Below are 15250 nucleotides of genomic sequence, written 5' to 3'. Positions count from 1 at the left end.
GAGGAAAAGACCTCACAAAAATGAGGTCAACAACTGGTTGCGCTCGAGGCTGTCCCTTTGGATTGTTCACTTTATTTCCGAGTTTTGAATGTTGTGATTTTTATCATTTTTTGCTCTAATAGTAATCATAACTATATGAAGGTTTGGAGGGCCATGATATTGCATAAAATGTCTAAGATTTTACTGTTGAGCCATATATTATTATGTCTAGAATGATTATAACGCTAAGCCATCACATTTTTGTTGTGATTGGATAGAGCATGGTCTTTTGATTTTCAAATATTGCAAAAGAGAGTGGTTGGTATGCAATCATTTCATGCTTCATATATTCGGTTGATTTTAATTGGTTGGATATCAACATGAGTGTTTTTTTTCCTTATTTGAGTCTACTTGTCATCAAAAAATATTAAAGTAATCATAAAACAAATTACATAGGTAAAATGTAATAAATCTCCAATTTAATGCTAGAAAAATTGTAACGTGAGGTGAGGGTTGCTAAATTTATGTCCCAAATTTTGTGGTTCCCACTTTGTCTCATAAGAAAATTATGACCACACAACTGTGGCTCCAGAAGGAAATTATGAGCACACGGATTGAAGGTTTTGATCGTTAGATAAATCTTATAACCTTTAGATTGTAATCCATGTTATTACTTTATTCTCTTCTTTTAATTATTTCCTTTAAAGGGTTATTTCTAAAATTATGAATATCTCTATTTTGTTTTGTGCAAGATACTCTCCACTTTTAAGTTCTTATTTGACATAAGGAATTCTCCTCCTCTGTTTGTGATTTTTCCCATCTTGGGTTTTCTATGTAAAATCTGTATTCTTTCTTTTGTTTAATTCATTATTTTTTGCATTGATTTAATATTAAGCTATAACAAGTGGTATCAGAGTCAGACTTGATTTTGGTGATAACAACAGTAAAGTATGACATTCTCTTTTAGATCGCAACACCAGATCTCTTTGGCAGGCGAGCAACCTTAACACAGATAGATATGTACAATGCGCTACTTGGGTTAAAAAAGATGACCTCATTATGGACGTTGGAGGAGAAACAACTTAAACATCGAAAGGTTTTTCTCAAATTCATCTTTATCTATCAAATCAGATTCTACAGTTATTTTGAAGGAGAGACCGTTGGTACGTTATGGCTCAAATTAGAGTAATTGTGCATGAAGAAAAGTCTAACTAGTAAGTTGCACTTAAAGCAGCATTTGCACTCTCATCGAATCACAGAAGGTGCATATGTTATAGATCACTTAACTGTCTTTAAGGAAACCATCTCTGATTTGGAAGTCATAGAAGTTAAATGTGACAATGAAGATTTGGCATTAATCCTTTTTAAGCTCACTGCCTTCATCATATACAACGTTTAGAAATATCATCTTGTATGTATGAAACACTTACTCTAGACGAAGTATATGATGCTTTACTTTCTAAAGAGAAGATGAAGCAACTTATGGATGAACCTGTTGCTCAAGAAGAAGGCCTTGTCGTTCAAGGTCAAACTCAAGATAGGAGTTTGGTTTTGATACAAAGAGTAGATCAAAATCTGGAAATAAGGATAGGATATGCAATTACTATAAGAAAAAGGGGCACATCAAATCTGAATATTACAAATTACAAAATAAAAATAAGAATAAGAAACCCACTTCAAATTAAAAGAGCAAACAATCGGACTTTCTAGTGAAGCCTGTGTTGTTGAAGAAGCTATTAGTGATAGTGAACTTCTAGTTTTCTCTAACGGAGAACCTTGTGTTGATTGGGTTCTTGATTCAACTTGCACGTTTTATATTTTTCGTCCCAATGGGGATTGATTTTCAAAAAATGAAATGGTGTCAAAGGCTATCGTTTTAATGGGTAATAATGCTCTTTATAAGATAATCAGTGTTGGAACTTATAGAATCAAGATGTTTGATAGAATCATTAGAGCATTTGGAGATGTGAGATATTTATCAGATTTGAAAAGGAATCTAATTTTAAGTGCTCTTGATGCTAATGGGTATAAGTATTTTAGGAAGGCGGAGTTTTGAAGGTAGGCAAAGGATCTCTTATTATGATTAAGTGACAACAGAAGGTTTTGGGACTATATATCCTGCAAGGTTCTACTGTGGTAGGTAATGCGGCAGTTACTACTTATTCCATTTCAGAAGATGAATCAACCAGGCTTTGGCATATGCGCTTTGGGCATATGAGGAAGAATAAGATAGTTGAACTGAGCAGAAGCAGGCTTTGAAATGGTTAAAGTATTACTAAATTGAATTTTTGTGATCGTTGCGTATTTGGAAAACAAAAAAGAGTTGAGTTCAATACTGTTATTCACAATATTAATGGATTTTTAGACTACATACATTCTGACCTTTGGAGACCATCTACAGTACCATCTGAAGGAGGTGTCAGATATATGTCGACGTTCATTGATGATTTCTCCAAAAAAAATTGGGTGTTCTTCTTGAAGCAAAAGAGTGATGTTTTTACTACATTTAAGGAGTGAAAGATCATGAATGAGAAGCATACTAGAAAGCAAATCAAACGTTTTCGCACTGATAATGGGCTGAAGTTTTGTTCAGAATAATTTAATTTCTTTTGCAAATCAGAAGGAATTATGAGAGACTTCATAGTCAGGCACGCATCTCAGCAAAAAGTATAGTTGAGCGAATGAACAGAATTATAATGAAGGTTTGTTGCATACTCTCTAACTCAAAGCAACCTAAGTCATTTTGGGTTGAAGCTGCTTCTACAACTTATTATTTGGTGAATTGCTCTCCTTTCATTGCTATTGACAATAAAACTCTACAAGATATTTGGTCAGATAAATCTGCAATTTGCTCTAATTTAAGAATTTTTTGTTGTCCCGCATATGTGCATATTAATAATGGTAAATTAGAACCTTGATCTATAAAGTCTATATTTCTTAATTATAAAATTGGAGTTAAATTTTATAAGTTATGGTTTCAATAAACCAAAAAAATGATCATTAGTAGAGATGTTATATTTGATGAATGTCATGTCTCATACATCTACTACAGAATCTAAAAATGATGATGTCTAGCTGACAAGTGGAGCTTTTGATTGATACAGGTACATCCTCGAGCATAACTTCTATGTCAAATTTAAATAATCATGATGATGTTACCCCACCATCACAATAGTAACCATCGTTGTATCCTATTGCCATACCCTAAACAATAAGAGAAATTAAGCCGCCCTAGAGGTATGTTGAAGTTAATTTTGTTGCTTAAGCTCTAAATGTAGTTGAAAGTATTTAGTGTGGTAAAGAACCTTCTAGCTATACAGATGTGGGGATTTCAATTGATGTTGATAAATTGATGATCGATATGCAAGATTGAATCCCTTTATAAAAATAAAACTTGTGATTCGGTAAAATTACCTCAAGGCAAGAAAACTGTTTGTTGCTCATCGGTGTTAAGAAGAAAGAAGGTACATTAGGAGTTGAAGATGACCAATATAAGGCTAGGTTTATTGCAAAGGGATTCAATCAAATTCTAGGTGTAGACTTTACCGTTGTATTCTCTCTAATTGTCAAACATAGCTTAATTCGAGCTTTACTTGTTATTATGGCTAAGTATGATCTTGAGCTCTAGCATTTTTGCATGGAGAGTTTGAAGAGGATATCTATATACAACAACCAAGAGTTTCATGGTTACAGAAAAAGAAGAATATATTTTTTTATTGAAGAAATCTCTTTACGGTTTGAAGGTCTCTTAGATTGTGGTATGAGAAGTTTGACTCTTTCATGATCACTCCTAAGTTTGAGAGAAGTAATTATGATGGTTCAGTTTACTCCAAGAAAAATAATAATCGGTCACTTATCTACTTGTTCTTATATGTTGATAATATGTTGATAGTTGCTAAAGATAAAGAACATAACAAGACGTTAAAGGTTGAACTTAGCAGTGACTTTGAAATGAAGATTTGGGAGTTGCGAAGAAAATATATGAATTAGAGCTTCAGAGAGATAGAAATGCAGATAAATTATTTTTGAGTCCGAAAGAATACATTGAAAAAGTATTAAATAGGTTTAATATTCAAAATGCTAACTCTATTAGTACTTCATTAGCTGCGCATTTCAGACTTTCATCAACTTTGTGTTCACAATCTGATGATAAGATTACATATATGTCTCGAGTTTCATATTCCAGTACAGTAGGATCTCTCGTGTATGATATGGTATGTTCTCATCTATTTTTATCATATGTGGTTAATGCAATTAGTAGATATATGAGTAATCCGGGTAGAGAGCATTGGAAAGCAATTCAGTGGATCCTCAAGATCTATGCGGAACAAAAGATGTATGTTTGCAGCTTAGGAGGATTACAGATAGAGTCATTAGCTATGTTGATTCAGATTTTGCTGGAGATCTTGATAGAAGGAGATCACTTACAGCATACTTGTTTACTATTAGTGGTTGTGTGATTAGCTAGAAGGCTACTTTACAGATAACAGCGGCACTATCTACGATTGAAGTTGATTAAATGGAAATTACTGAAGCTTGAAAAGAAGCTCTCTGGTTGAAAGGCCTATTTAAAGTGCTTAGTGAAGATTTGAAAATAACTAAACTGATGTTTGATGGTCATAGTGTTATTTTTCTCAGCAAAGATCAAATGTTTCATGAGAGAACTAAGCACATTGATGTTCTTCATTCATGAGATTATCACTCGTGATGATATTGTTGTGAGCAAGATCAGTACCCATAATAATCCTGCAGATATGATGACTAAAGCACTTTCAATAGCCAAGTTTGAGCATTGCTTAGACTTGGTATTCATTTCTGATCATTAGAGCTTTGCGGGAGAGGTGGAGAAAGTTATGTCTTTACATGCTTTGGAAATTTATGTCAAGATGGAGATTGCTAAATTTATGACTCGAATATTGTGGTTCCCTCTTCGTCTCATGAGGAAATTATGATCACACGGATTGTGGCTTCAGAAGGAAACTATGAGTACACAGATTGAAAGTTATGATCGTTAGATCAAGTTTATAATAGCCTTGAGATTGCAATCCATATACTATTATTTTATTGGTTCTCTTTTAACTATTTCCTTATAAAGGTATTGCTAAAATTATAAATACTCTTCTATTTTATGCAGGATATTCTCCACTTGTAATCTCTTATTTGATATATTGAAATCTCCTCCTCTGCCCCTGATTTTTCCCGTCTTGGTTTTTACACATAAAATTTGTGTTCTTTCTTATGCTTATTTCATTGTTTGTTGCATCGATTTAATATCAAGTTATAACAAGGGTGTAAGTGACTTGAGTTGAGTAGGGTTGTTAAGGATCCGAATTCGAGCCGGGTTGGGGTCAGCTCGAAAAAAATTTAATCCAAAACTTTAGCTTAGCTCGACTCATTTATTTTGATTTAATTTCGATATGAGCTAAAATATGAATCAATTTTTGAGTTATTAACGATCTTCGAGCTAAAATCATTAAATTCACAACCCTAACATCACTGTGGCTATTAACCGATTTCTCAGCTCCAAAAAAATTCAATCCAAAATTTTGGCTCGTATCTCGACTCGTTTATGTCAATATGATCTTGATCCGAGCCAAAAATTTGAATCAATTTTCGAGTGTTTTATGATCTTCAAGCTAAATTCACAGCCCTAGAGTTGAGTGGCTTGAACTGAATGTGCTGATGAGCTCATGAATTAAGCTTTTCTGAGCCAACTTGATCAACCTAACTCAATGCACTATTGCGCTAAAAAACTCGAGTTAGAGCTTGACAGGGCTTTGTCTCATGAGTTGACTCATCATATATTCAGTTGATCATGTTGATTCCTTCTCAAGTGAGCCCCCATAAAGACTACTTCTCTGACTGTTGATCACATCATTCTAAGGCTACTTCCTTATTTTGAGCTTCCTCGGTTGATGATCACATCAACATCACATCAACATCATCTTTATTCCCCTTCCCTTACATGAATTTCGCATAACCTTTTGGCCTCAACTTCCTTGAATTATTAGTTTCAATCTTGATATAATATATAATTAAGCTTAAACTTTAAATTACACACTTGCACGCATGCGCGCACACACTTATATATACAATTAAATAACAAAATTTCTTAAAATAACCTATAAAACTTCCCTTACTCGGTTGTCTGACCTAACTCACGCACTAATGCCCGCTCCTCTGCTTCTTCCTGCCTCCGGCCTCCGCTCGACCACACGAGCTCCCTCCTCTTTCCTTCTTAGGTCTTGACAGAACAGTAGACTTCTTTCTTTTGCTTCTTTATCTTCTTCCTTCAATCTAAACTCGATGCAAAATAGCTCAAGTTCTCCTCTTCTTTTTACCGCACGCACGAAGACTAGCGAAGTCGTTCGACTAGGGAACAAAGTTTTCGACTTCCCTTGCTTCTTCTTTCTCCTCACTGAAATTGCTTCTCTTCTTCTATTGTTTCTTCCTTCATCTGTTACTCTCAGATACAACAATTTCTCTTCTCTCTCTCATTCTCACCGAAAACAATCAAATGAGTAAAGTTGTAAAGGTTGCGATCTAATCTCGGCCAAGAGTTGCCTTTCCAATTAGACGCTTATTTTTATTTATTATTATTATTATTATTATTATTATTATTATTATTATATTTTTTTATTACAATGTACCCTAATAAAATTTCGTCATCGAAATTTAAAAATAAATATGAAAGTGAACATACCTCAATAGAAAAGTTGCGGTTATCTTTCTTGCATCTCAAAAATCTTCTCCCAAATAGCATCCTTGTCAAACTTATGCTTCCATAAAATTTTCACGAATGGAATCTCTATTTTGCATTTTCTTCATATCATAATCCAAAATCTTTTCAAGCTCCTCAGCATATGTCAAATCAGGATGAATAGTCTGTTATCAACCTATTAGCTTCATGTGCAATATACTTCCTTAATGAGGAAATGTGGAAAACATTATGCACTTCCTGCATATGTGCTGTTAAAGCCAGTCTGTAAGCCACCTTCCCATTCTTCTCCACATTCTCAAATGGACCAATAAATTTGGGGCTCAATTTTTTCTGCCTTATAAAAGCATTGCACAGCCTTCAATGGACTAACCTTAATAAAAACAGCTCTCCAACTTCAAACTCAACAAGTTTGATACCACTATTGTCACGACACGACCCGATGCTTAGAATTAATTAAGGCAGGTATTGCGTTTGAACGGCATTAACATCTAACTATCCCTTTTCTAAAACTTTCTATTGAATGATGTGTTAAGTGGTAAAGGTTACAATCTAATCCCCGCTAAGAGTTGTCTTTCCAAATCAATGCTTATTTTTACTTATTATTATTATTATTATTATTATTATTTTTTATTACACAGCCAAGCTCAAGTTTTCCCTTCAGGTCAAGTTTGATTTTAACATGACTCGAGCATTAATTTGGAAGGTATTGCGTTCGGACGGCATTAACATCTAACTATCCCTTTTCTAAAACTTTCAATTAAATGAGGAGTTAAGTGGTAAAGGTTGTGATCTAATCCCCGCTAAGAGTTGTCTTTCCAAATCAATGCTTATTTTTACTTATTATTATTATTATTATTTTGTTATTACAAAACCAAGCTCAAGTTTTCCCTTTCAGGTCAAGTTTGATTTTAACATGACTCGAGCACAACTTAACTTCTACACATCTCTAAAGTGAGCTCATGTACTGGGGGTGGAAGGAGAGATGCAGCAAGCATTTAGTCTCCTCACCTACTTTGCCTCTAACTTGGGGTCTGTTTGGGGCAGCTGCAACTTCTCTTGATAAGTCGGTTTATCCTGATAAGCATCTTATTCGCAGTTTATCCTGATAAGCTGGTTGTTTGGTTTGTGTGTTTTAAAAACAACTGATTTGCAGCTGTTTTTGGTTAAATAATTATTTTGTTCCTGATCTGCATAAGTTGTTTAGTTGTTTGATTTGTGCGTTTAGAAAACAGCTGATTTGCTGTTGTTTCTGGATAAATGACCATTATGGCAGTGCACAGTTATGTTGTTTGCAACAGAACTGTAATGGTCATACATTTGATAGTTCAGAACCAAAAAAATCACTTCATAACAGTACAAAAAATGATATACATTTCAATTAAGAGTGAGTATCAAGTCACTTGAGGTGCCTGCAAGCACCTACTCAGTTGGGTTGAACGCATGCTGACCCATCGCAGCAACCCACTTAAACATTACGTCTAATTTATCTTCCAAGCTTGGGTCAATTTCGTACACCTTAATTTTTTTGGTAGTTTGTACTGCCTATAACGCTGTTGAAGGGGGGGTTATATTAGTTAAAATAAAACAAAAATGATAATGAGCAAAAATGCATGTTAGTCCACCATTATTAACCCTAACTTCTCAGTCCACCATTATTAACCCTAACTTCTCAGTCCACCATTACTCTGAAATATCAATGGTACGCTTAATGGGATTCCAACCCAACCCAAGGGATCTCGTTTCAGCTCCTTCCATAGTTTTCACTCCTTGTTTAATTGATCTCACTTGTTTTTGAATTTTAGCCTATCATACTCTCTTCCGGTCAATTCTTTGAACATTTTTTACATATCTTGCAAACCTTTCTTGTTAGAGTATGTGATAGGTCTATTTCCAACCTCAATCTCTTTAATGCAAAGATCGCAAAAAATGTTTGGCACCTCTTTATTCTACATTGCTGACGGACCCTCTTCTTTCATCTTAGTCATGTTGGAACTAATTGAAGAATTGACAGTTAAAAAAATAACTTAAAATTTAACAAACTCAACATGTTAGTGCATTATAGAGTGAGAATGAAAAAATTTGAGTTAAATACCATTATAGAATGACAAATAAATAAACAAAAATATAAATAGAAGAGCTTGGAGAAAGCCCACACATTCACATGAATACCACTCACAGCCACCATAAACTGCTTTCACAGCCACCACACACAAGCACAACTCACATCTACCCCCAATCCACACACCCAAGGCTAGCAGAGTACACCCAAGCCACCATAAACACCACTTACAGCCACCACACACAAGCACACCTCACATCCACCATCAACCCACGCACTCAAGGCTTGCAGAGCACACCCAAGTCACTATAAACTGCTCTCACAGCCACCACACACAAGCACAGCTCACATCCACCACCAACCCACACACCCAAGGCCACCAGAACACACACCCCAAGCCACTGCAACCAGTATAAACACCTCTCACATCCACCACACACAAGCACAGTTCACATCCACCACTAACTCACACACCCAAGGCACTAGAACTCATAGCCAAGCCACCACCGCCACCATAGTTGCAGAGGCTTAGTCCGCAACACACTACAGAGCTACATGAGTGACATTACATATTAAATATCACAAAAAAATTTACATATAAAATGATTGCTTCATTATCCCATACTTAAGAGTAATGAATGCGAACCTGTTGAAAAAATCTTGAAGTGCCTATTACATTAAATATTGGCAATACAAATGCAGCTTATAGGGGTCTGATTTATAAGGAAGTAGGCATGTCCAATACAACACCAATGTTCCAGCATGGGAATAGTTGACTACTCCAACCAATTTGCTCGTTAGATTTTCATTTTTTACCATTATTAGAGGATAAGTTCAAAATCTGGTGAATGTCCTAAGACGAATTAAGGGATATGGATAAAGTCCAAAAGATTGAAAAAGCCAAAACCTTGTGGAGAAAGTCTAAGTTGGAAAACTACAACTCAGGTTTGACAAACATGGTAGAGATCGCCATAGTTTATGTGGTTTGTATGCAAATATACTAATTTCTGTTTGAGATAAGAATCAAACTATATCCATACTTATAACCTGTAGTAATCATAGCAACTATGAGCCCATCTGTATAAGCATTCATCATCGTGCGTCGAAAATTCCTGAAGCTGGAAATGACAATAAAATGAATTTGGAACTTCTTGAATTTGACTTGTTTATTTATTTGCTCAGTTCTTTGATGGTGTAAACATGAAGATATCCATCAATTATAAAAATATTTACTCGAAAGTACCTTTTTTTTTTCTAATCATTAGCTTGATTGTTCAAAGCGATGGTGATATAGATGGGGATGTTAATAGTAGAATTCAAGTTGGTTGGTTGAAATGGAGGAATGCTTCGGGCCCTCTTTGTGTGATAGAAAATAGAAAAGTACCGTTTAGACTGAAAGGAAAATTTTATAAAAGGGTGGTGAGACCTGCAATGTTTTATGGCGTTGAATGTTGGCCTTTAAAAGAGAAGTATAATACTAAGTTAAGTGTTGCCAAGATGAGAATAACTTGGTGGATGAGTGGCTTTACACTTAGAGACAATATGCGAAATGAATATATCGGAGATAGGGTTGGTGTAGCTCCAGTGACGGACAAAATTAGAGAGAGTCGTCTTAGATGGTTTGGTCACATTAAACGTCAACCGTCTGATGATCCGATTAGGAGATTAGATGTTTTAGATTCGACTTATGTTAAAAAAGACAGAGGTAGACTTAGGAAGACTTGGGCTTATTGTACAAAAAGTTATCTTAATTTATTAAAACTAAATGAAAATTTGACACTAAATTGGACGCAATGGAGAAAAAGGATTCATGTAGCCGACCCCACGTAGTGGGATTAAGGCTTTGTTTTTGTTGTAATTATTAGCTTGATTGATGGATAGATTACCTACATTTTTACATGGAGATTTTAGGTTCAAATCATGCGAAAATTGTTTATTCACTTTTTTTAATAGATATTTTGGATGTCCTGCAGTTTTGAACAAATATCTTCCTTCAAGCATTTCTCCTCCTATCATGCAAATTGTATAAGAATGTCCATAATATATTTTTGGGGCATTTACATACATATCACCCAATTCTTATGTATAAAAATATTCTAATATAATTTTGGGGAATTTACATACATTCCACCCAATTCTTATGTATTTACATCTCTAAAACCTAAATTTTACTTTTTATATTTAAACCACCCAAATCTTTCATATCACATCAAATATACCACCATTTTAACTTTTAAAAGTGAAATATACCTTTTTACGCATAGGTAAGGTGGCATGTAAGTAAAGAAATTGAGGTTTAGGTGTATGTAAATACATAAGAATTGGGTGGTGTGTATCTAAATCTTTCTATAATATTTTCATATAGATTAATGACTAGTTCTGAGAAGTTTGTACATCGGTGACGGTCAGTAGTTGTATCTACCAAGCATTGCTTGCTTATAAAAGCTTTAAAAAATGGCAAATCTATTAGAGAATCCTTTTTGAGGGTTTCATTTGACTGCTTCACATCATGCGTTAATTTTATCTCCTTCGAAGGTTGCTCGACTCAATATGGTGAGATTAATTCTTAGGAAAAAAATTTAATCGAGGGTAAACTGATTAAAATTTTAGTTGATGAATTTTAAACTTCTTTGATTTAATTTAAGATGAGTGCAATATATGAGTTAATTGAGTATTCATATATATGCACTCTAGGGCTATAAAACAGTCGAGCTTGAAAGAGCTCAGGCTTGGCTCGTGTTGGGCTAGTTTGAAATTGATCGTGTTTGAAATCGGCTCATGTTCGAAATTGGCTTGTAAACAGTGTGTTCGTGTTCGACTCAATTTAAATATTATTGTTCGTGTTCGGCCTATGTTTGGCTCAAAATTGGCTCGTTAAAATTAATTGGAAAAAATATATGTAGGGTGTTTGATTCAAACCTACTCCAACTCTGTGCAATAGAAGGCGCAGAATCACATGAGCTGTCATGATTTAAACTTAGATATAAATATATATAATATATTACTATATAACTAATATATATAATATATTATTATATAATAATATATATAATTTCTTGATTTCGAACTAAAACGAGCAGAACATGAGCGAATAAAGGGTTGTTCGTGTTCGGTTCATTTATAATGCGAGCTTTAAACATTTGTTCGTATTCGGGTCATTTACTTAACGAACAAGTCAAACACAAGCTACTTAACGAGCTGAACACGAGCAGTTCGCGAACAACAAGCTTTTTTGACAACCTAATGCACCCATCTCAAATCAAGCTTAAAAACTTAAAATCTATTAGGAAGACTTACATGTGCACCATTCAATTTTTTTGTATTTACATACCTGACTTCAATTTTTACATACATGTCATCTTACCTCTGCATGAAAAGATGTATTTTACTTTTTATAAGTTAAAATGGTGCAATTTATTATGTGATATAAAAGATTTGGGTAATATAAAAGTAGAAAGTAAACTTTAGGAGTTAGAATGTAAATACACAGGACTTTGGTGGTATGTATGCAAATGCCCCAAAATATTGGATTTGCTTTGAGATCATGCAAACCTCCCCTTAATTTTTTACTTTTACGACAGGTGGTCATGATTGACGGCCGTGTTATTGGAAATGGACAAGTAGGGCCTGTAACAAGAAGAATTCAGAAAGCTTACAGAGCCCTGACTGCAGAATCAGGAGAGCCGATTCCTCTTAATGCGGGTTTATAAAATTCAGATATTTCTGCATAAATTTACATGAGAACATTGCTCGAATTTTCCATTAGACATAGAATCTTGCAATAATGCAATTGATTTTCTAAAATTGCTTGTTTTTGAATCTTTCCATAAAGTTGATAAATATGTCTTTTACACGGAAAATATTTGCGTACGTCGGGAGGTTATTCAGAGGGTATAGGGGAGTTATATCTGTATTATACCTTCTATAACCTCCTTGTAGCCAACCTGTAAACCTACAGAGAAGTTTCGTGTTTCTGTAGTTCCGATAGGTACAGGTAAGTTAGAGGGAGATTACAAGGTGATATAATGCGAATATAATCCCCCTCTACCCTCTGAATAATCTCTGACGTACACAACGCTCCGTTTTACACGAGTACTGTACTGCAATATTACTTTTACCACTTTTTCTGTAGTGATGAAAATATTGCATGAAGTTTGCGTGTTAGATATGTAAATATATAAGAATTGTGTGGTATGTATGTAAATACACCCTTTTTTTATGCAGGCATAAATGCAGTTTAATATTTCCAATCAGTTTAAGCTTCTTCTTTTTTTACTATTATTAGTTATCTGTATTAAATTAGAGAAATTTTGCTGAAGTTAGCAACATAAAAAAAAATTGATTTTTTAATGCTTGCACTAAGTTAGATACAGAGTAGGGATTTAGGAATATATTCTGCCATGATTCTGCAATCCTAATGTTGCAGTTTGTTGGTGGTATTTCCATTTCAATCCTCCAAAATTCTAAATATAACGAATTGGCCCCCCAAACTTAAAATTTTACATTTCAATCACCCAAAACTTTAAATATAATGGACTGACCGCTACTCTTGCAAAACGAAAAAAGAATTTGGCTGGTTGAAATGTAAATTTTAAATTTAGGTCGTCAAAATATTATATTTAAAATTTTTGGTGGTTGGTATGTAAATGTCCGGAGAATTTTTAAGGGCATTGAGTTCATCTTATCCAAGTAGGTTTTTTGAGAGCTGGTTGTAATGAAGTTTAGAGTGAATTTAGGTTTAATTCTAATTTGATTTTGACTTGGGCCAAACTTTTGAGTAGTACGTGCTTTTAAATGACTTCTAACACAAACTTTGAAAGGTTTTCTACAACTGGTCATGTTTAATAAAGCCATCTCATGTCTTAAAATGGAAAAATTATTCCATACGGAACACCGCATGCATTTCTGCATGTGGTGTCCGATCCTGGCCACAAATCAGGTGATCTACGGTCAGGATGTATTTCGGTGGGTCACACCTAAATTTTTTTTATATATATATAAATAAACTGAAATATATTCTGACCGTATATCACCGTGATCTACGGTCAAGATCGGACACCGCATGCACACCGCATGCAGAAATGCATGCGGTGTCCGTATGCAATAATTTCTCCTTAAAATGAATCATAAAGCATTCATGTCATAGCACGAATATTGAGGATTATAATGCTTTGGCATGATTTTTTTAAAGTTCATTTTGCATGCATGCCACACAATTCTTATCTATTTACATATCCAGGACTTTTATATTTAGGTGCATAGCACTCAGATTTTAATATTACATCAAAAGTATCATCATTACTATCTTTTTATATGTGAAACGTAGCTTTTCATGCATAGGTTTAAGATACCAAAGTGTCAAATGTAAATATCAAAGTTTAGGTGTTAGATATGTAAATACATAAGAATTGGGTGGTATGTATGTGAGAGAGAGAGAGAGAGAGAGAGAGAGAGAGAGAGAAGATTGTGCTTATTAGATGATCTTCCAAGTACCTTAGAGTTATGAACAATGTTGCTATTAATCATCTATTTAAGATTAATTTAGTTAGTGCCTTGAGCTAAGTTTGGAGGCCCTTCTATGTAAATAGCCCATATTTTTATCAATATGTTGCCACCCTTATATAAACTTATACAAGCATATAAGTATTTCTGTTAGGTTGTGCTTTTGTTATTTTTAGCAAAATTATTTAGGAGCCTAGGAAACATATGGGAAAGCCATGGATAGTTGGGTGCATAAATTTTGACATTACATCTAAAGTGTGGATATCTTTTATGAAGATGATTGATCAACCTACAAGAGACCCATCGAGCGATGCAAGAGCTTATAACTATTATAGAAGTCATTAGAAGAGTACTGATCACCCTAAATTTTCATATAATGGTAAGTGATCCATGATTTGAATGATTTACAAAGAGATTGTCACCATGATCTACAAAGATGACTGACCTTTAGAGGCAAAAGATTGGCTATCATGGTTGGGAATTTTTTCAAAAAGATGGATTTTCCGACTAAGTAGATAATGGTCTTGCTAACTTTTCTTCATCATGTTCTGGATGTTGACCTCTAGAGAATGGCTCAATGATATATTAACTTTTATTATTGATCTATTGATGGCATCATATCAAAAGAATTCATGAAAGTTGTGCAATTTGAGTATAAGGATTTTGATAATAAAGGTGTTAAGCTAACTAGTTTCAACATGGCATGATCGTGACAAAGTATGTGAAGATGTGTGTGAGGTCCGCTTTATGTGTTGTTGATGTTACCAAGTCAGAATTAACTTTATCCCGCATTCGTAAAGGCCGGGTGTTGTAAATCTCTTTTGTTCATTAAAGCCAAAGTTGCACCTGCTAAAGCAAAAATCGTAAGCTTCTTTGACGATACCTAAGCAAGAGTCAAAACTATTCCTTCAAGTCGATTCAGATACCTGTGAAACATTGTGATTCTTGCGCTAAAGCTTTTATTTGTGGAAGCAAGGTGGAGTCGAAGG

At 34.3% G+C, this 15250-nt stretch overlaps 1 protein-coding gene across 1 annotated transcript in view; it reads left to right on the top strand.

Annotated features, from left to right (window-relative positions):
- The window catches only part of LOC110030790 (branched-chain-amino-acid aminotransferase-like protein 1), a 106518-nt gene extending 93607 nt beyond the window's left edge, over window positions 1-12911 (top strand). The window contains exon 19 of the mRNA XM_020733707.1: window positions 12341-12911. Coding sequence (XP_020589366.1) covers window positions 12341-12469 — 129 coding nt within the window. The 3' untranslated portion in view covers window positions 12470-12911. The remainder of the gene's footprint in view (window positions 1-12340) is intronic.
- The last annotated feature ends 2339 nt before the right edge of the window (window positions 12912-15250 follow it).

Source organism: Phalaenopsis equestris, unplaced genomic scaffold (genome assembly GCF_001263595.1).
Source record: "Phalaenopsis equestris unplaced genomic scaffold, ASM126359v1 Scaffold000761, whole genome shotgun sequence".
Classification (NCBI taxonomy): Eukaryota; Viridiplantae; Streptophyta; class Magnoliopsida; order Asparagales; family Orchidaceae; genus Phalaenopsis; species Phalaenopsis equestris.
This window is presented reverse-complemented; position numbering and strand designations above follow the sequence as displayed.